The sequence below is a fragment of the Branchiostoma lanceolatum genome, chromosome 15 (assembly GCF_035083965.1).
Source record: "Branchiostoma lanceolatum isolate klBraLanc5 chromosome 15, klBraLanc5.hap2, whole genome shotgun sequence".
Lineage (NCBI taxonomy): Eukaryota > Metazoa > Chordata > Leptocardii > Amphioxiformes > Branchiostomatidae > Branchiostoma > Branchiostoma lanceolatum.
In genome coordinates, this window is record NC_089736.1 from 17,511,396 (window position 1) to 17,534,580 (window position 23,185).

The window sequence follows — 23,185 nt, forward strand, 5'->3', positions numbered from 1 at the left end:
AAATGGTACTCATCTTCGATAACCCCCTCATCGCATAATGGACATAACCTGTTTTGTCTGCTAACATTTGAGTGTCGACCTACATGTACCTCTATTCTTAGAGCGTGGGCTGAGCATCTCAGCTGTGCGAGCGCTTTCCTTTATTTGATAGGAAATGCTAAGACATTAATAATACTTATATATCTTTCTGTACCGAATTTGTCTTTGATTTCACCATATGTTTTCAGCCTTTTTGAGATTTCCAATTTATCATTCCATAGTTGTATTGCATCATGTTTAGTCCTTTTCTTAAATACTTAAATTCATCTTTATTCCCAACTCCTTGGTTAAACCATGCTTCCTGCATGCCATGTGCAATCAACACCCGTTTAACCTCACTTACCCAGGATTTCCTATCCACCTGGTCAAGGTCATATAATAGTTTATAGCATTTCTTAGTATCTATTTTTATTCATTTCTAACACTTTAACCCAAAATTTGATAATTCTAAATGTGTCTGAGGGTGCTCAGTGGATATCTACCCAGTTCCCCCAATACTGCAATATTTGGTGTGGACTGTCCAATACCTAGGTAAAACTTACAAAATTATATCATTACAAAAGAACAAAAATAAACAAGAACATCTGATTCCAGGTGAGAGGAGATGGATTTTCTTCTTGCTTCATCCCTGAGGTGCATCAATTCTCTCAGCTCATCGTCTAACCAAGGTGCTGGACTGGACCTCACTGTTCGCTTTTTTACAGGTGCGTGGCTGTTCGCGACGTCACTGAGGATGGTTTTGAAAACACGAAGTGCCATATTCACATCTGATTCATTGTATATCAGGTGCCAGGGTGCCATCTCGATATAACGCTGGAAGTCTTCAGGGCTGAACTTCCCGTATGTTCTCCTCACGACTACTGGAGGTTGCGCCTTTGGAACCTTTGTTTTCCTTGTTGTGTACTATGTAATATTGTGGTCAAAGAATCCCAGGGGAAATGAGGATACTGGTGTGCATCCCTCCCAGCAGTTGGTAAATACTAGATCGATGCAAGGTTCTGTTCTTTGACCTCTGTTATTCGTACCAATCCTCGACAATGTATATAATGATTAGCTGACCCTTTTTTCAGGACTGTTATCGAAACACATTTATCTACCTAGATCTTAGATGAAAGAAAGAAGGGGTACATACTTGGCAACAAAGATTTGATCTTTGACCTCCACCGTTCCAAATTTCTCATGCAGCTCATACAGAACCTTGTCGCCTTGGTAACCAGAGCCACGCCCATCAAAGCTGACCACAATAACTCCTTCAGTGCTGGCTAGATAGGTGGCCCAGTTGGCCCTGTAAGTCTCCTGGACTTTTTGAGTGCCAGGGCCTCCATACCTAAGATATAAAGTTATAATATATATTGTTAACTTATATGTATACTTTCATCCGGATTGTATTCATGTTTGGTATGCGGGTAGGATGGCAATAGCTTTTGCTAGGTAGACAGCTTAAATGACTATTTACATAATACGATACTAATTATGACTTTCGTAAACCCACTACGTTCCATGATAGGACTATTCAACTATTCTACTTAGCCTGGTAACGTTTGTAACTGAGGAAAAGAGGAATGTTGATACATAGAAAATATGCAAATGAAAACCTTATTGGCATAATTAATGAGAAACTACTATAATTCCATACTGGTAAATGACAGCAATTTTATATATCTGGAAGTTATGTTAATATGAACATCATTCAATAAATATTATGCAAAAAAGGACCTTATTGAAAAAATGCTACAATAGCCTTCTTTGCTAAGATAACACTGTGACAATCATACTTTGGACAACTTCTGTTATTTAGGTGGAGAAGATGATCAATTGATGAACTTTATGCAAATGAGGACCTTTTTTGTATAAACAATGATAAACGCCCTAAAAACATCAGCCATAAAGACTAAAATTATTGGCGAAGGTATGAGGTTGTGAAACTCTAGTTGTGTTTGCGTGACTGAATTATTCTCGCAAGATCTGTGATCATGGTGACCAAGAGCTATGGAAAGATGATATGTAACACAAAATTATGCTAATAAGCTGCTGCGTATAGCATGAAATACAAGGAAACGGAACTGAGATAAGAGGTAATGAGCAAGTAAAGACTAAAGTGCAGAGGTGGGTGGTAAATAGATTAACATACATTTTGTCAAATCATGAAGTCAATAAAGTCAACATCCATCAACAGCTTCTTGAGTTCTGTTGTTTGCACATGCATTACTGACAGTCATTGTAGCTTTAGCATCTGTTGATCAAACTTTTTATTTTTTTCATTTGGAATAAAATTGTAAAAATTCAAGTAAGCAGAAAACTAACTTGCCCAACGAGTCTGCAACCTCTTAATGACACTTTAAGCAGCAATACGGCCAATGACCTCTAGACAAATTCGAGATTTTTAGGGAGTGGCCAATGTTTGCAGGACACCGTGTTTTCAGGTGAAAAATGCACCACACTCTCTGGTGATTTTAAAATTTGACGACCAACAAATTCAAAAGACAAGTGTGATGCCAGAAGAGTGATAAAACACTGCCTTACACATCTAACAGAACTGGATACTTGGAGTCTTCACTAAAGTCAGGAGGAAGGATCATCTCCGCCCAGTAGGCTGGAAAACAGAATTGTTAACAGTTCAATAAACAGCTTCAAACGACAGTTTGAGTTAGATAAAAATAATAATAATAATAGATAGATACAATGTCATGTAACTGGTTTGATAGATTGTTTGGTATGATATAAACATCCCCAAACATGCCTACAAAACTGTGTTATGCCAAAAGGGTAATTATGCCAGCAGTATTCAAATTCAGATCATTCAATACATCTATTCCCAAGTCATCATTTTCGATTTTTTATATGAAAAAAGAAGAGCATGGAAGAATTCATAATTAAAACTTATCAATATATGAATATCATTTACCTGGCATGAATTTAAAAAAAAGCTCTTCAGTTCAGTCTTTGTACAAATTGCTACAAATACATGTATGTCAAACATACATGTATGTAACGTTGCATGTATACTGATAGCCAAGGCTATCAGTATACATGAGTGAACACCCAGTATGGAATCTACAGCTAGCTTATAGTGATAGATACATGATTGTGTATCTACATCATAACTATGTTGACACTCCATGCTACAGTTGTATATACAAGTACAGGTCAAACTACAAATGGTGTTAGAATAGCATAATAACGATAACTTACTATTTCCATCAATGGTGTAATCCTGATATCTGTAACTTGGCCACTGGGTGGCAGAGACCCTCTTCCTCAAAACACCATTATTCTCTAGTGTAGTCACTGGTGAAGTAACAGAGGACAACTGTCAGATACCTGTTGAATCAACTTGATAGCTTGTTGTAACGATATTTGAAGGGAGATGCAAAGCCACCATTCATTATTACATGCAAAATGATTGGTCACTGATGTACAGTACATTGTAATCTAATGTCCACTAACATGATTCGGCGATGTTCACATCTGTTCTCAAGTTATACCAATTTAGCAAATAAACAATCCGTCATTTTTCCCTGTTACATGTCTAAAATTGTTATAGATCACCTTTGCCACTTGATAAATGCTGTGTATTGATTTTGTTATTGTCTCTCTAGTCCTGCTAATTTGAACATTAAATATTTCCGCCGTAACTCATTGCCGATATGTGATGAGAATGGCTGTTTGCTTGGATGAGGGTTACATAATGATTAAGCTGCCAGGAAGACACTGAGACATCATCATCTTGCCGTTATTTACTTTATACAACAGATGGAAGAGAATGCTCAAGATGCTGCCTTATTAGAAGCACTGATCATGAATAGTCATGACAAAATGAAAGCGCATTGTCGAGAAGTTATGTTCCACGTGTGTGGCCAACAACGTGGTCATGTGGTATAATTGTCCTCATTGTCTTAGACTTACTGTAGTCTTCTTATGCATGGTTTGCAAGGACTTCTTGAGAATGTTTTGAACATCTGATATCTGAAGTGTGCAAGCCTCAAGGATTACTGGATCTTAATGAATTCACTGTTCAGTCAAATGTGATTTTCTAGATGTTCACTGGTGGAATTATGTTAATCAAATGTTATGTGTTGAACAGGTAACTTTATATGTTGCCACCAGGGCTGTTTCAGAAATTCTGTTTAAATTTTATTTTCTGTCCCACTCTTGCTTGGGATTCACTGTAACAGTTGTTAATTTATGTTGTTAAATCTGTCATTTTAATATTGTGAAAATACATTTTCACCAATTTCATGTCATGAAGTTCAGATTTTTTGAACTGATGGGATAAAATTTGTGTTTGTCCCAACAAGCAAATTCCTGTCCCAGGATGGAGGGACAGGTCCTGGAGACAGCCCTGAATGCCACACATATTTTTTCATATTCAGCTTTCAGTATAACCCAAAATGTTAATCCCTACACATATAAGCATTTATGCATGTTCACAGAGTGTATGCACCCATTGCAGTGCTGGATGGTTTACATTGGGAAGTTGCAAGGTACACAATTGGTATAAAAATATTATGTAATTACAGCCATTATAACACAAAGCAAAGTTGATGTTTGACTTTTTCAAGTTCACACAACCAGCATAGCAGCTTCATGTGCTTACACCCTATTCCTGTTCTGTACAATTTATGTATGTTGAAGAAAGAAACACACCTTTCCTGCCTGGAGTTGACGAAAGAAGACAACATGAGTACAGTATTAGTACAGCATCAGAGATGAGAGGACAGGTTTGCAAATGGGAGGGACAGAAAGACCTCATAGCACAAGGCTCATACACACTTCGGCTCGATTTATACAATGCAAATTTGGAGATGTACAACAATTAGGTGGTACGCCAGGTTTCTTTTTACACACGTCGACGTCGAGTGTCCCATCACAGCGTTTTACAGTGCGCAACTTTCATTTTGGCATGACAACAGAATCTATTTCTTTTTTTCATGCAACAAATAATGCTTCTTTTCTTTTTGGGTGTGTATTTGTGGTGCCAGGAATGTAGAGGTCAGACTGGAAGTTGCAGGGACCGGTACCCTGAGATTCAACAGGCCATTTTTGCAGCCACAATACTATTCATATTGAAGCTCAAGGCCAGAATGATTGATCCGTTTGGTTGCACAAGAGTACGAGAATACAGCTGTGCTTGATCCTGCTTTCAATGAAGAGGATTAGTACAAGGGTTCGGGATTGCGCTGCAGCTAGTGTGCAGAAAATCGTGGATGCGCGATGCAACATGTAGCGGTCACCATATTCTGACCTCCTGCAACCAGAAAGCCATCACCTGGAAGGTGTTGTAAGACAGAGTCCAATTCACATCAGGCCGGGAGTGTAACAGACCTCCCACTGGACAGTCATACGTCAACCCTGAAGGTTAAAAAATGGCTGTCCGACGACAAAGCAGGCAGATTTAAACCCAGCAAAAAAGTGTCGTGCGCCGATGTCATACGTCCAGAAATTTTCCTTGTGTAAATTGAGCCTTAGTGAAATGAAAACCATAACAATCGAATGCAGAAATACTAGACAGGAAATCATTATTTAGAACATCTGTGTTAAGCTGTGTTTTTGCGATGCCTTTCTGCTCCAAAGCCACACTCATCTACCTGTAATAAGTCCTCTCTCTTTGATTTAGTTTTTCAGAAAACTTGAAGCTAAAAAGAAGCCTCATCAGGGTCTTAGGGATTTGAGAGAGACTCTCAAAATGTTTTGCCCAAAGGGTCTTTTCTTGATCCAATGTCTCAGAGGCAGGTAAAAAAAAGTGGATTATTGAAATAAAATTGGTATGGCCTTATTCCGCATCTTGGGAAACAACTTTCACAGATTCATACAGATATAGCATAGAAAGGAGTGGACAAAATAATTGCATGGATTCAAGCACTGTGACAACTAAGAAACATTCCCCATACATTACAGAAAGATTTTGATAAATAAGCATGAGTAGGGACGTACCGATCTCATCCGTTGTGCTGTGCAGAGTTACCCTCGGAACAGCCGGACCTAAAGACAGAAAAAGTGACTGTGCTTTCTCTAGCATGCAGAATTGACAAATTTATCTGTATCTATCTGTATCTATATAGCCGGTATAACCGCCATTTGGCGTAACACACCAGCATTATACATCACCAATTTAGACTCACAAAACCAGCTTCTGTGACAGGGTGGATATTCTTTATGTTTGTCAACATACAAAATGTTCTAATATATTCATATAAATTTACACATTCAAATTATATCATACATTTGTACATGAAAAAATATATTGTAGCACACTTCTACAGAATTTTAAAGCACAATATATATAGATTTAGAATTTCATAACCACACAATGATGATGATGATAACATCAAAGAAATGTAACATCAAAATTGCTATAAGAAGACTGGATAACTTGATAAAACAAATGAAGCAGCATCCATTCATTGCAATGGTAATGGCAATGCCAATGACAAGATATGATTTGTCCGGACTGTACAAATGTCTTGAAAAACAAAAGTCTAGTTGTCTCACCCAAGCAGTGCAAGGTGTACCACTTCTGATTCTTGCTGAAGGTGGCATCGTAGAAGGTGCAGTTTGGATAGAGGCCACAGCTGAGACACTTCCTGTCCTGGGCGCTGCCCATGCTCACACTGTACAGGTGTCTGCTGCGCGCCCGCACTTCTGTACTCAGGAAGTAACTACAGAAGGTAGCAGATTTACACAAGTTTAATTAAGGACCATATTTGTACACTTGTAAGTTTGGTAACACTGTGATTAACTTAAGTTACATACTCACTTTCCTGGGGAGGCCGCAATTCTTCTATGAATAGCTTCATCCGGCTACCAACAAGGTTACTGGTATGTTTTTGTTTGAGGGCTTGTGGTTTTGTGTTCAGCATAACTCGAGAGGTTGTGTATGGATCTTTCAGAAATCTTTAGTATGTGGGTAGGTAGTGGCAATAAAAAGCAGATGTTGAATTATGGGCCCTCTTGCAGCTTATACCTTATGTCCATATTCAATGAGAAATGTGCATAGTATTGCATATGATAATATGCGATAAGTCAGTAGTAAATGATTGGATATTCGTAATCATTTGACCATAGTCAATTTGTTTCCTAAAGTCAGCTGCATCTAGATATGATTCACTTTAGAGGACTTTAACTAATATAATTGGTACATGTAGATTGTTTGAAGATAATAATCTGTAACAGTTGTTGGGAAGCTTACACTGTGTTAGTAATTTGATCGTAGGTCAGGATTTTGGTGACTTCCCATGGACCACTTGTCAGGAACTCCTGGACTTTGTTGACTCCTCCTGCAGTCTGTACAAAAGGGTATCCATTCCACTTTTTAAAGAGAGAAAAATAACCATTGGGTTTCCATTAGAAGGTAGAGAGTACACACAGTCGCAGTTTCAGCACCAAGGACAGATTCTACTTGGTGTTAAAACCTATTTCCTTATCAATGGTTGTACTGTCCAACTTAATGACAAGCTACAGAATGTAGACATGTGACATAGCAAAGCTCAAACAGCACAGGTGACGTTTGGACAGTAAGAAATTAATGTACTAGGTCCAAAGCAAAAAAGTGGTAATGAAGTGATTTCATGTTTAGGTAATGTAAATAAATTTCATATTGTTTTTCAAATTTGATTTAAAGTTGTTTCATCTGATGTTCCGATGCTCTTAAATCTTTTAATGTGTGATTTTACAACCTTTTATGCACAAGTTAGGGTAATTGATAATATTTGCCATTAAATCATTACAAAATTTAGATAAATCAAATCAATGTGTCTGCAATATTAGGAAAGAAATAAAGATTTAAAGATGAGAAATAGATGGTGTGTTCTTACATCAGTCCTGATGACTGCAATGTGAGGAAACTTCCCCCTGTTCCCCTGGCTGTATGGCAGCTGGATGAAATACTGACTACCATCAGCAGCAAACATGGGCTTAATGTGCTAGGGAGGGGAGGGGAAAAACATAATACATTAGACACTTAAACAAGAAAATAGGACATACATGTATGCTCTAAGTTATTGTATCACTGTTGATTAAGATGCTCTATGCACTTTTAATAGAAAGCCATTCATTGCACTATTATAGTATAGTTTATACATGTATAGGCTTATCAAATATTGAATCATCAAATGCCCACATGTTGGTGTCCAAACAGCATCTATCAGCTGCACTAAAATGTATCTGGCATTAGTAAACATGGTATGAAAGGATAAATGATGAGTATTCTGAACATGAACATGTATTGGTTAAATGAATAAAAGAGTCACTGTAAATATAACTAATAATTCAAAATCGGGAATGACATATCAAAAGATAAAGAGTTTATCTAACTATAAAATGCAGGAGAAAATAACATGAGATAAAAGAGAAACAAGCTAATAATACCACCTGTAAAAGTCTTTAATCACATGGCATATGTCATTAGAAAGACTTATTTTTAAATCTTAAGACCTATTATATGGCATATCTCATTATGAAGTCTGCAAAAACCAAGCATAAGGTCGCCAAATGAAAGTTATGAAAGACCAAAACGACAATTCTAGACAGCTTCCTCAACTCAATTCTTACCGGTCCGAGGCATTTCCAACCGGTCTGCAAAACATTTCCTTACGTGCTGCGGTAGAATTCCAACCACTCCGCGCCCGTGAGAATTTCCTGCCCTACGCGCTGCCCTGCGTTCCTCGACAGAATTTCCTGCCCTACGCGCTGCCCTGCGTTCCTCGACAGAATTTCCTTTCGCGCTATGGCAGAATTCTAACCGTACCACGGCACAGCCCCCTGTCCCCCACGCTCATACAGTGGACGATCCCAAGTGGTCACTCATGTTGAATGTGAACTGCGAAAATATAAACTTTCAAGGATAATGTCCTTCGCTAAAAGTATCGGGGACCTTTTTCATAACGGTAACATTACGATTACGCGTTTCATGGTACGCTACCATGGTGTTACGTGACGGCGTCGCCGTGTGTCATAGGCATTGGCTGTTGCAACAACCGTGACAGCAATAAAACTGGCTTTATTAAAGTTCAAGAGACCTCAAACCTGACACTGTCAGTACTACAGACTATAGTATATATATCATATGAGTAGGCGGTGTGCCTTCTGGAGAAAGGGCCAGGTACCACAGGACTTGAAGGATGCCTCCATAATCCATCTGTACAAGCGTAAAGGTAATCGAGCACAGTGTGACAACCACCAAGGTATATCTCTACTGTCAATTGCAGGAAAGATTCTGGCCAGGACCATCTTGAACAGACTGACCAGTGCAGTAGCCGAAAGAGTCCACCCGGAATCCCAGTGTGGTTTTTGCAGTGGGCGTGGTACTGCTGACATGATATTCGCCTACAGACAGTTGCAGGAAAAGTGCGCAGAACAAAACAGACCGTTGTACACAGTATTTATAGATCTTACGAAAGCGTTTGACACTGTCAGTAGAGATGGACTATGGAAGCTACTTCGGAAAACAGGTTGCCCAGAAAAACTTGTCGCTGTCATTCAGTCACTCCATGATGGAATGAAAGGCAGAGTGTTCGACAATGGCAAGTTCTCTGAACCGTTCGACATAACAAATGGAACCAAACAAGGTTGTGTGTTAGCGCCTACACTGTTTGGCATAGTGTTTGCTCTCATGTTGGAGTATGCCTTCCAAGATTTGGACCTCGGCATTAACTTGCAAGTAAGATACAGTGGTGGTGTATTCAACCTAAGGCGTTTCTCAGCCAGGACCAAGGTAATAGAAATGTTAATACGTGACCTACTGTTTGCTGATGACTGTGCTCTCTCTGCCCACGGACTAAATGACATTCAAACTTTGGTCGACAGGTTCTCAACAGCAGCTGAGAAGTTTGGACTTACAGTAAGCATAAAGAAAACCGAGGTTATGTATCAACCTTCTCCACGTGACACCCACTATGACCCCATAGTTACCATCGGAGGTGAGGTCCTAGCCTCAGTGAAGAACTTCTGTTATCTGGGTAGTGTAATGTCTCACACTGGCTCTCTCGACGACGAGATTACAAACCGCATATCCAAAGCCAGTGTAGCCTTTGGACGTTTGACACACCGGCTATGGAAGAGCCACGACATAAAGCTGGCCACAAAGATAAGTGTTTACAGAGCTGTAGTTTTAACATCTCTCTTGTACGGCTGTGAATCTTGGACACCATACAGGAAACACATTCGCCGGCTGGAGTCTTTCCATATGCGCTGCCTTCGCAGAATCTGCAACATCAGGTGGCAAGACCGTGTGCCAAACACCACTGTGTTAGAGACTTGTAACTTATCCAGTATTGAAGCAGCTCTGTTAAGGGCAAACCTGCGCTGGGCGGGCCATCTTGTGCGTATGAACAACTCACGTATTCCAAAGTCCCTCTTTTATGGGCAGCTCAGGGAAGGCAGTCGTCGTGTAGGACGCCCATGTCTTCGATTTAAAGACTACCTCAAAGGCAACTTGAAAAAATGTGACATAAATCCTTCTACGTGGGAAACAGACTCATGCAACAGAACGCCCCCTAGCGCCTGCATACTGTCCTGGTAGCCTGCTTTGCCTTTCTAGTAGCTCTCTTGTCCTTTGCGTGGGCAACACGCCTCTCCTCGAAAGTCCTGACTGCCGTGTAGCATTGTTGTCTCCAAGACGTTCTGTTGCATGAGTCTGTTTCCCACGTAGAAGGATTTATGTCACATTTTTTCAAGTTGCCTTTGAGGTAGTCTTTAAATCGAAGACATGGGCGTCCTACACGACGACTGCCTTCCCTGAGCTGCCCATAAAAGAGGGACTTTGGAATACGTGAGTTGTTCATACGCACAAGATGGCCCGCCCAGCTAGATTTCTAGCGAGGTCAACGCCCACTATATCGTCCTTTCCAATGCAAAGTAGCCATTTAACGTTGATCTACTGACACGGGAGGGGCAGAAAGGAATATCAAACGCCCATTGTCCGTCGATTGTAGTTGATATTGACAATCAGGGCTTGCTTTTAGTTTGCACGCACATGTTTTTAGAGATGGTGATAGTCAGAACGAAGCACTGAAAAAGTTTTCAACATCGACACGACCTGACTGGCTGTTCACATTCACAACACGAGTGACCCTTGACCCACCTGGGATCGTCCACTGTATGAGCGTGGGGGACAGGGGGCTGTGCCGTGGTACGGTTAGAATTCTGCCGTAGCGCGAAAGGAGGAACGCAGGGCAGCGCGTAGGGCAGGAAATTCTGTCGAGGAACGCAGGGCAGCGCGTAGGGCAGGAAATTCTGTCGAGGAACGCAGGGCAGTGCGTAGGGCAGGAAATTCTGTCGAGGAACGCAGGGCAGCGCGTAGGGCAGGAAATTCTGTCGAGGAACGCAAGGCAGCGCGTAGGGTAGGAAATTCTCACGCAGCACGTAAGGAAATGTATCGCGGACAGGTTAGAATTCTACCGCGGCATGTAGAGAAATGTATCGCGGACCGGTTGGAAATGCCTTGGACCGGTTGAAATCATGCCTCGGACCGGTAAGAATTGAGTTGAGGAAGCTGTCTAGAATTGTCATTTTGGTCTTTCATAGAAAGTAGAGGAAAAATTGTTTTTCCTCAAATTTTGTGTGGTGGTAGTACCTTGGCCCAATCTTACAAAAATGGGAAAGTTTTAGGTCTGCGGTCACCGGTTGCCATGGCAACGGCCAATTTTCAAAATGGCGTTTTTTCCCCCTAGCGAAGGCCTTAATCTAGTCTAAAATAGACCATGTTTGGACTCCTGTAGCTCCTACGAGTTCAAAGACATTTCATTGATTCTAACATATGTTATTACCCATATCCTAATAAGAACAATGATATAAAGTTTACTTTTATTACTTTATTTATTAAAGCCTTATTATTACCATTTTCAGCGATCAATAGCTCCTTCCCAGTAGATGAATTTGGTTAGCTACTTTTTGTCATTTTGCTTGTTTTTTTTACAGACATTGGCTCCTTTAAAGTAATTTTTACATTAACTTTTAGTCAAAACATGATTATACTTACAGGTCTTAGCCAGGCAGTGCTGGTTTGTCTGTAGTTCTGTGTAAGAAAGTGTAGGACAGAAAAAGAAGGTATAACTTTTCATAGAATTTCTGTTAAAGTGACAGGTAACAACTATATAATGTTGACAACACAACTTGTCAGATGGTCCCTGTCAGCAATTTCTTTCTGTCAAATTTAAGTACATAGTACACAGCAGTATTCTAGAAGTGCTGATATGCATGTTTTGTATATTCTAAATATCAACATACATGTAGTAAACTATGCATTCAAATGATCAGTGGTAATGCTTTACAAATAGACATATTTTGAAATCTACCTGTATTTAAGGCCACACAAATTTAATTGTTTATCACATTCAACAAAGTAATGCTGAACTGAGAAATCAGTATATGGGAAAGCCTGTACCTAATTTGGTACATTCATGGTCAGTTTGGGAAAGTGAATCTGGTTAGGTTCAAGTTTTACTCCCATTTTTATTCTTGTCTTCCTAAAGATGTACACCCAAGAACCAAGGAAATAAATTGGTGTGGTCTAATGTACAAGTTCTTTAAGACTGCCTTGAATGCATGAACATTATGCAAAATCACACACTTTTCTATGCGGTTATTTCAATGACAACATGATTGTACTCAATCTAACCTCAGAACAGCTCCCAGTCAAGGCATTACATATACAAATGATGGAGAGGTTCTGCCTGCGGTTCAGCCAGGTTACAGCCACCTTGTTGTCAGTAGCCCACACTACTGAGGAAAAGTAGTAGTCTCTCCTGCAAAATGTACAGTACAACATGGATTAACTTTCAGATATTACTCATCTCTCAGGTATATGCTCTGAGTAAATGGAACTGAAAGATGTTTCGGAGCAGGAGTACATGAGTCTAAACTACATGCACTTTGTTAGCGATGGTCTGCTGCTTATTATCATTTAGCCAGAAGCAAATGACCAATCAGGAGCCTACATTTGATATTGATTATGAGGCTGTGGTATCATTGGCCAGCTAAGGTTATAGGGATTTTATGCATGTACATTTGTATAATATCTGTTAGGAATATTTGGGGAGAAGATGCTTGGTTCACTTGTTGATTAACTGCACTAAAACGTAGTTGTAGTTGTTGTTGTGACTGTAGTTGTGACTTACTGAGCCTTGATATCAGCTGGAGGTTCCAGGTTGAGGACCCTGCTGGGGTTCCTAGTGTTGATGACAGAAATCTTCACTGTCGGGTTGGTAGAACCAGGCTGAGGAGAAGCAACATGGAATCCATAAGAACCACATTCATCCAGCTACGTCATACCTTTCTTTAGAACTACAAAACTATCACTTTTTATGTTGTATGCAAGAAAGACACTGAGTATTCTACAGGTGGCCATTACATCTCAGCCCTTCTTGTCAATCAATTTATCTTAACTTAAATCAATATCATCTCTAAATTGTGTTAGCCCACAGCTACTTCCCCTCAGCCAATTTTTGTGGTTATATCCACATAGTGTGGGATATCAGAAAAGTGTGAGTGCTATCTGTGCGAGCACGTCACCAGAACGTACTACGCCTGCGCGAAATGCTGCTATGTAATGTGCATAGGGCTATTGAAAAACGTACCATATAAGGTCGTGTTCGCATATATAAGGATAATATCCCGTCTGAATTTCCAACTATTGTTTCGAAAAAGATATCTTATGCAACGGGAAAAATTAGGATGCAATGTTTAACGTTGGGTAACATAAATTCGCGGGGTACTTAAATTCATGATTTTTCGAAAACGGGGTATTTAGGGATATGTGCTAGATGCAACATAAGTAAAACCACTAGAAATGCAAACCTGACAGACTAACGTATTCAGAACACTGGCTGAAAAGCTTCGATAAGCATGCATTAGAAGGCGACGAGGTCAAAAACTCTCCGTCCCTTATTGGAACAGTCTGAGGGCTTCGTGGGAGAATTACACAACATGGTTGTTCGCTGGTTTATAAGACAAATGTCACATCCGCTTCCTGCTAAACACAATTATTTACAAGACAACTTATTACAATCTCTTTTGCTAACCTGCAACTGGATTCTAAGTGTGATCAATCATCAAAACTCCTCTCTGTTGCTACAACCTACGGCACGTGTATTTTCCCGCCGCCATATTGTTAACCAGAATCCTGTTGTCAAGCAGACAACAAAGGTTTGTGAGGAACACTTTTTTGTCTAAATGTTGCGTGTGATAGTGGACTGAGGAAGATATTTTCCTCAAAGTTTGCTCCTAACACAACAAGGAACACATGGACATAGTAGTATTACCATTGCTACGGCATCCAGCTAACTTGCCATGAATAATGTAACGTTACACGTTGCCATGACAATGGGCCGACTTTGAGTGAAGTTCTACCGACTCAACACACCGGTTGTTCCCGAACTGGCCTGATGTGTGCGGTACGGCCGTTTTTTCGTGTATTTTTTTTACTTGGACACGTCTATATCCATAGCACTCTCCTCAAGCCAAGGATGGAACGAATAGCTACTGTATAAATTGAAATTAGCGGTAAGATATTCAAGACGAATCTTCTCTCCCGAAATAATGTTCACACCTGTCCGACAACACCGTCACTGTGTGTGCAGCGGACGGTAGTTTCAAGTTGAAATATTATGGTGTCAGCACGACTAGAGACAAAATCTACCATATATGTGATTAGTGCAAAGATAGTACATAATACTGACAGAATAATAGAAAAAAAGGACGGTTTATTGTTCTGCTAGATTGATTGCAGTCAACCATTATCGGAAAAATGGCGAATTCATGTTACCCAACGTTACCAAACATCCAACAGAAACTTGGGTTTTCTGTTATTTTCTGTTGGATGTTTGGTAAACGTTGCATCATAATTATTCCCGTTGCATAAAATATCTTTTTCGAAACAATATTTGAAAACTATAGACGGGATATTATCTTTATATATGCGAACACGAAGCCTATGGTACGTTTTTCTGAAGCCCTAAAAAGTATGCAAATTACATAGAAGTGTTTCACACAGGCGCCGCGTATGTTCTGGTGACGTGCTATCTGTGGGTGATATAATTCCCCCCCCAAAACAGTGAGTGATATAAACATGTGACCTATTCTGACCAATCCCTGCCCTGATTTCTAATTACCCAGGGATTTGGGACTCTGAGCTAGTCCTAATGTCTGTGCTGGCCTTGCAGCTGTTTCTCTTTTGTCAGCATGTCCAGCAAAAAGAAAAATTTCTGGACTTTCAAGACAAAATAAAGTAACATTTAGTACAGCTGATGAACTAGAGTCGAAAAGCTTTGGGGAAGAATGTTATTGGCTAAGTTAGATAGATGATGGTATTGGCCTCGATATCTGGATATAACAACAGTCCCGCCACCTTGGGGTCTCTATAGTCTCCACTCGGGCTAGCTTCGCCCTCGGGGAGACTAGAAACCCCTCATGATCAGTGGGCGGGACTGTTGTTATATCCAGATATCTTGGCCACACCCATCAGCTATCTCTTACATATACATCACAATATTGTAGTCTGCTCAGTAACATGTACCCTTCTTAAACCAGGCTTTAGATACTGAGGTTTTTACTGTAACAATTCACATGAAAACAGATATCATTGTTTATATAACGGGGGGTGCCCAAACATATGACGTTTTTTTTACGCCCTCGAACTCACAGCGATCCATTGCTGGTTGCCAGAGAATGGTCATGTTTTAATGAATGAATTTTGAACACATTCATCTAAAGAACATACATGGACAAGAAATGTATTCATACTGTTCAGGGGCCATTCACGCTCCGCGTTACAAGAGGAAAACGCTGTGAGACGTTTTCACGAATGTACCTTCTGATTTAGTGCTGCGCCAGATAGTGTGCCTAACTTATTACGCTTTGGTAATTTTGCTCTCTTCGGAAGTTGGTGATGAAGTTAGGGAAATGTAAATAAGGCTAAATGAAGTCTGCTATATTCTAGCTTTCTTTTGACCCGAAAATTTTGCCTGTGTGCACTTCTAATGTCATGTGAGAAGGGCTATATCTAGCGCATCCCAGCTCATGTTTTCACGGGAAATAGGCTACTACGCACTTTGCACGCGGCCCGACGTACGTCTTGCATGCGACCCGACTTACAAAATCATTACGAAAAAACGACACCGCTTACATCAACAATACTCCGTCTACTTATTGGGAAATATCTTCGCCATCTCTGTATTCAGTTTCCTTTTCATAGACGGCACCAATTACATGTTAGAGCGTTACAAAGCTGTGCGTTGAATCGTTCCGCCACCATCGCGGCCCAAAAAAATGGCGGAAAAACAATGTCGCCAGACGGCAGCGATGTTTACGTTGTTTTCTTTGGTTGGTTTTCTTCTCAACAAACACTTAAAGGCCCAATTTTTTAGTGTTTTATGAAGTTATATTTCTTATGTGTATGATAGTTGTGTATCTACTTGGCACAGGTCATATATTTAGGTGCCGGGCCATCTAGCTACGCAGTGACTCTCTACTCAGCGTTGCCATCATTATTGTCAAAATACTATTCTCGACAAAACAACACATATGTTTTGAATGCAAATAACAATTATGTGCATGAACTTTGTTTATTTACCTTCCTTATGAGCATAGTCAGTGGACACAAACACGGTGTACTTATGCATAATAAGATCACTAAAAAATCTGTCACATGTTAGGGCGCGTCATAAATTAGGGCAACCCCCGTTATATGTGCTGCTTAATCTTTATCTGTGTCACAATTCATAAATGATTAGTAACGGTTATTGGTAAAGGGGTGAAGTTTGCCATCAATAATTACCTAATGTTGCTTCTGCAGTACACTTTATATTTCTGAACTTGAATCCACATGGCTAATGTACACGTTTAAGTTCTATGCTGTACCAGAAAGATATCAGTACCTTGGGATACTTGATTTTGCGGATGGCATAGTAGCTGCCTTCAACACTGTAGTCTGGGATAGCCACGTCTTGTACAGCGGAGTCATTAAAAGTCGCAAAACAGATGTGTGTACCGTTTGGTGAAAACCACATGGCCTCATGGGACTGAAGAATCTCCTCTGTGAAAAAGTTGTTATTGCTTATTGTGCATTCATTTCATCAGGAGAAACAAATCACTTACTAACTACAGTGTTTTTCAATGGGCCCTGGATGGACATATCCTATAGACATAGCTATCAAAAGAAAATCAACAATGAAAAATGAAACCAATGATTCAAGAAACTAGAGTTCCACAACCTCATATCTTTGCCAACTAGTGGTACCCTTTCGAGTGACATATCATGTTTCTCATTGATTATTCAAATAAGGACCTCATTTGCATAACGTATATCAGTTGATCAATTTCTCTACCCAAATAACACAGGTTGTTCAAAGCATTAAAATCTTATCTAAGTAAAGAAGGCTATTGTAGCGATCTTTTAAACAAAATTGGCCCCTACAGTTAAAAAAAAGCTGCTAGGGGGCCCAGACCTGCACAACTTACTTTCCCTCCAAAGAGGTATCTAACGTTGCGCTACCAATTATTGTCCAATTTAGTCAAAACGTCATGTATCTTAAAACCGCGCTGACAGAGCCAAATATTTAACCCATGGGAAGAAATATCAGCTCTTCTATAAAGAGAAAGGCATGGTCTGTAAAGGCCCCCTCTCATTGGGCTGCGGCATTGTGGCGGTAGCGTGCGGTAGCTTGGAAATGGGTACCTCCGCAGTGCCGTGCACAGACCTCGACGTACCGTCCTAGTGACGTCTCAGTGCCGTACCAGTGCCGGTCCACACCGCCAGCGTGCCGGTTGAAATGGCGATTTTTTTCAAATTTTGAAAAAAAACGCAAGTGGCAAAGTGCCGCGCGCTCGCCGGGAGCTTGCCGGGAGCTCACCGCGCGCGCTATTGTATAAAAAGTGATATGTCAGTTTCAAGGTTATACGTATATTCTATAACATGTTACTTTTGTTGCACCAAGTGTAATAAGTGAAAATCCTTTTATCATTTGAAATCAGTTTTTGATGCATTTTTATTGATTTTGCATTGTATTTTGATCCATTAACAGCTAGCACTGCGATTTCTGATTAATTAAAATCACTACCATCAAAATACAATCGGCCCATTTCCCTAGCTATTGATCTGTTTAAGAGTTTGGTTAAACCTATTTTGCTACATTGTAGTGAGGTTGATGATTGTAGCTGTAGAACTTCTGATATTTTCATTGGGATATTGTTTTATCCCACTTAAAATTAGATCATTGTACATTTATTCCAGTACGGAAGTTGGTAGACTAGTCGCTCAGGGAAGGAATCAGACCACTCGTCTACATGCACTCGCCCCGCTCTTGTGCCATTCAAGAAATACAGTACAGTGATAAACTGAACTTGATATACCAGTCAGGCACTGTATCGCAAATTCTACTCAATGTTTCGCCGTAAGGGGTGAATTGGAGGAATTCCTATTGATCGTTGATAGTCAAACACAGTTGATTAGATACTCTCGCTAATATTAAATAATTTACCTACTAACAGGATTATTTAAAAAAACATACGACACTTCATCATTCGAAGAAGAAAATGACTGTCAATACCAACCGTTTTGGATATACATTTAAAGAAAGTGTGAAACGTTTCTCCCTGGCTGAAGGGAACCACTTAGAAATATCAGTGAACTCCACACATTTTATAAAATCAAAAATCACTTTGGCAGGGAAGACTTTATCACATCAATTCATAATAAACCGTTTGTAAGAAGTAACTGCACTGAGAATCAGCGCACGATGTCTAGAAGTTGGAAAGGATCGACACCACAACACACCAGGCACTCACAGATTGTATCCCACATGTAACGAAAATATTGAAGATAAATTGCAATTTGTGATGGCCATGGCCTGTCTCACTTATGGCAAAGAGAGAGATGCGCTGCAAAGTATTACTACTAAGACTAACTTCACCATATCTGGTACACAGAATGATGTATTGTTGTCATGTCCAACTCTTATACCACCTACATAGGTCAATTTCATTATACTTCATCCTAAAAGCGAGGGAAAAAATAATCCATACATGGCTTTAGTGTAATTCATACACTGTTATCGATAATGTTTTGTACTTATGATTGTAGGATAGGTTAGCCTTGCAGTATTGTTGATTTAGTGCCATATATTGTACCATATACGATTGTCGAACAACAAAGTTCATTCAATAACTTGCTCATCTGGGCTTCAAACGCAAATGCGCCGCACGTCAGTGAGAGTGCAAATGAAAATGGGTGAAAGAAACGCGACGGTGCGGTAAAAATCTGCCGTGGCAGTGCCGCCGCAGTGCCGGAGCCCAATGAGAGGGGGCCTTAAGCTATTCTCCGCATGTTTAAGGTATTGTCTAAGGGTGGCTGAGGAATTTTAGGATGTTTTTGAAAAAACCCTTTCTTAAGCTTTATAAACCTTCCTCAACCTTAATTTTTTTCAGGTAGTACCTTATAGCAAGGTGATAATTTATGCAAATTAGTATGATGTCATGATTACGTCATCAAGATTTATAAGGCCACGCCCCTTCTTTAGAAAAAACGCTCTCCTTGGCTTATGCTTTGATGTTCATGAATATAACTTTGCAGGAATGTACATGATAGTAATACTTAAAGAATGACGCGTGGCTACGCGAATATTTTGAAATATAGATTTTTGGCGAAAATCTATTGTAGCTTTGTAGCTTTTTGCAAATGACTCAAACATTTAGTAATTCATGCATGGTGGTGTTCACCTTCAACTTAATTACAAATGTCACAAGTATAAAATTCTCCTCATTTATCATTGAGCAGTTTTGCCATGTTTGTATTAATTATGCATACACCTGCCATGAGTTACAATTGTTTACATCTCTGCCTAAGCTACCTGCACGCCTAAAATGATAGAAATCCTTCTTTCCTTCCTTCAGTTATCCGCTTTGGAATATTTTGACAAAAACGTCCCATTCCCGAATCAGATATTATGGGGCCCAAACCTGCCCGACTCTGTCCTGACATCAACAGCAATCTGCCACCCAAATGTCAAGGCTATAGCATATCTAGGACAAGAGATACATTGAAAAAACTGCTTTCTAATTGATACAATTTTCTCATTTAATTATGCAAACGTCCTCCTACATGTATTTTCCATTTCCTACATGTTTGTCTAAGCTACCTACAAACAAAAAATCATGAAAGTGTGCTTTTCCCTTCTTGAGTTATCCTCTTTGGAATATTTTGACAAAAACGCACCTGCAATTCTTAACTGGCTGTTAGGGGGCCCAAATTTATGTCACTTCTTTTCGAGCACAAGAGCTACCGACCAAAAATCGTGAAGATCGCATGTCCAGAACTGAAGATATCAAACCCAGAAGTCCAACTGGGAAACCCAGAAGTACCTAGGAAAGTCACCAGGAGGCCCAAAATTTAATCATTTTCAGCTTTTGTCACAACCTACCTACACACCAAATATAAAACCAATCCATCCAGCTGTTCTTGAGTTATCTTGTTTACAGACAGACAGACAGACAGACACACAGACAAACACTGCTGAAAATACATTAACCTCCATGACACATTTCATTGAGGTAAAAATTATGATATAAAACACAATGAAATGAAATAAGGATGGAATTTGCATGTCAATGTTTGGTTACCAAAGTTGAAGTCCTTCCCACACTTCATGGTATATACAACAATGCCCATCTTTTTTTTTCTATGGTCCTTGGGCAACACAGATGTGCATGCACAGATAATAATACTACAGCTAGGAAACTGGTAGCACTGTCTGTTAAACTCATCATGGTATAATCAATGAGTGCTATAAGCAGAGAACATGTCTTTGTATTGACTGCTACGAATAGTTACAAGACGATCCACATCTTTCTATTTCCATTAAATACAGTCATGTTCCAGCAACATTTGTCATTGCGTAAGTTGTGGATAGAATTCTAACCATCTGCCCTCACCTTCATACACCCAGTCTGGAATTCCATTGAATACAACTCCCTCCTGCCCATCATTTGTCAGCTGCACAGGTTCTGTAGCGTATGTGTTCTTGTAAAAGATGTTGTTTTTGTACACAAATGCCTGTAAAACAATACAAGTTTTAAACTAGAATTCCATGACTCCATACATTTGCCAAATGATATTTACCTTAAGTTTACAAATGATGTATTATAACGGTTTCTCATTGATTATGCAAATAAGGTCCACATTTGCATAGTGGTATATCATATCATATATCATACCAAATAGTGAGTGAGTATGAGTTGATTATCTTGTCTACCAAAATGATACAAGTTGGTTATTAAGTCCTACATGTATCTTAGCAAAGGTTATTCTAGTATTTTCTTATCCAATGACTCCCTGATTTGCATACTTTGTTTTGATAATACTCGTAGTCAACTTCTGGATCAACTAACTTCCAAATTTACCACCATGGGATTATAGCATTTTCTCAATTATTATGCAAATTGTGTCCTCATTTGCATAATAGCTGTATCAATTGACAATCCTCTCTTTCTCAGTTACATATGTCATGTTTTTGAAAGCCCTATCATGAAAAGCAGTGGCCCATGGCCATTTGTTGTAAAAAATACCAGCTTTGGTCACATTGTACAACAGCTTAAAAATAAATCTATTTACTTCACTTTCACCACAAAACAAGGCTCATAAGAGTGTTCTTGTACATAGTTTGAAATCACATGTATTGTACATTGCAATAGAATTATACATTTTCCTCATCAATTATGTAAATTAGGCCCTGAAAAGGCCACTGCTGTTCCAAACAGGCTGCTAGGTGGCCTAAACTTATTCATATATGACAAAACTTTATGCTTGGGACCATATGTTTGACAATACTTGGGGACTGTGTTGGGGACCACATTGGAAGCAGTGACACCTACATGTAGCCTGCAGTGTGGAAAAGTCGCAGTGGGTATTATGGGAAAAGGTGATAGATGATCCCAGAAACTTGAAAGCTGTGATTGTATGTCTTGGTTGTGATTGAAAAACCTTGTTATCCATTGACCTTCATTTCCCCAACACCTACACACCTACCAAATATCATGAAGATGGCTTCACTGGTTCTCGAGTTATGCTGTTAACATCCACAACCACACCACCATAGCAAAGCCAAAAACATAACCTTCTGGCGAAGATAAAAATCACAAAGTGGCATGTTCGGAATCATGTGCACACCTTTATCTGATCGATGATTTGTAATTGCCTTTTTTCTGTTTCGCTACCTAAGGCTAAGTATTTTTATATTTGTGAATTAAGACACTTCCATTCACTGTTAAAGCAATACATGTAAGTACAGCTACATGTATTTAGAGAACACAAAAGGGAGTTTGTGAAAGCTGCTGCTTTAGTGCATTTGAGTTGTTTGCATCTCCATATTATCAATAATGCGTATTAACCAAACTGAATTGAAACAATATGCAAGCCTAGGGCATATGACTATTTACAATCTGATGGTCTCTGGGTCCAAATATGGCCAGTTGAAGAGTGGCCTCCCTCATGGAAGAGTCAGGCTTGAGTTCCACTGATGCTCTCCTGTATAGGAAACATAGGACTGTCACATTGGTCCTTAATTACCTTAGTTCCTCCCACAACATTGGAGAAACATATCAAAATCAAATATTTTTCTTCAATTGAGACGCACACAACCATACTGTCTTTCAACAGTATACTTCATGTTGTCAAGAATACTTTCTTTCTCATTGATACAGGTCCTGGAATAGTAAGATATGGTTTCATCTTTAAAGATACATATACCACACAGACTTTTCAGATCTTATACATTCTTATTACAATAGTTTTCATACATTTTTATGTACCATCATGTTAAAAGAATATGTCATATTTAGAAGAATCAAATACAGTACTAGCAAATTAAATTTATGAGAGGCATTATAGTGCAATCAATGCCATCTAAATCACAAGATTCATGTAAATTACAAGACTAAAACTTACTTTGTGTTGACATTGAAAATTGAGTACTTTGCTGCAAAAGAGTGTCTGTATCGCTGTAAGAGATAGTTACGGAGAAAGAAATTGATAACATGTCAGTAAACTTTTTTATGCTATACATACATACATGCTTCACTGTCTCTCTACCAAACTTTGAATATGCAGTACTAAAGTGAATAGACAGGGGGCATGGCTAAAAGAGAAACAGCACCTACC

The 23,185-nt window shown here is 39.4% G+C and overlaps 1 protein-coding gene across 12 annotated transcripts in view; it reads right to left on the minus strand.

The window, feature by feature from the left end:
• LOC136421172 (dipeptidyl aminopeptidase-like protein 6) overlaps window positions 1-23,185 on the minus strand; it is a 329,761-nt gene that overhangs the window by 22,313 nt on the left and 284,263 nt on the right. For 11 of the 12 annotated variants that reach the window (XM_066408333.1, XM_066408335.1, XM_066408334.1 and 8 more), the window contains exons 6-19: window positions 22,973-23,025; window positions 22,465-22,552; window positions 20,962-21,082; window positions 16,911-17,068; window positions 13,155-13,252; window positions 12,656-12,782; window positions 12,017-12,052; window positions 7,854-7,961; window positions 7,229-7,347; window positions 6,532-6,698; window positions 5,974-6,021; window positions 3,232-3,327; window positions 2,563-2,632; window positions 1,172-1,366 (exon numbers count right to left, since the gene is read on the minus strand). In XM_066408333.1, the coding sequence (XP_066264430.1) occupies window positions 1,172-1,366; window positions 2,563-2,632; window positions 3,232-3,327; window positions 5,974-6,021; window positions 6,532-6,698; window positions 7,229-7,347; window positions 7,854-7,961; window positions 12,017-12,052; window positions 12,656-12,782; window positions 13,155-13,252; window positions 16,911-17,068; window positions 20,962-21,082; window positions 22,465-22,552; window positions 22,973-23,025 (1,484 nt within the window). The remainder of the gene's footprint in view (window positions 1-1,171; window positions 1,367-2,562; window positions 2,633-3,231; window positions 3,328-5,973; window positions 6,022-6,531; window positions 6,699-7,228; window positions 7,348-7,853; window positions 7,962-12,016; window positions 12,053-12,655; window positions 12,783-13,154; window positions 13,253-16,910; window positions 17,069-20,961; window positions 21,083-22,464; window positions 22,553-22,972; window positions 23,026-23,185) is intronic. The other variant, XM_066408332.1, reaches the window with a different exon arrangement.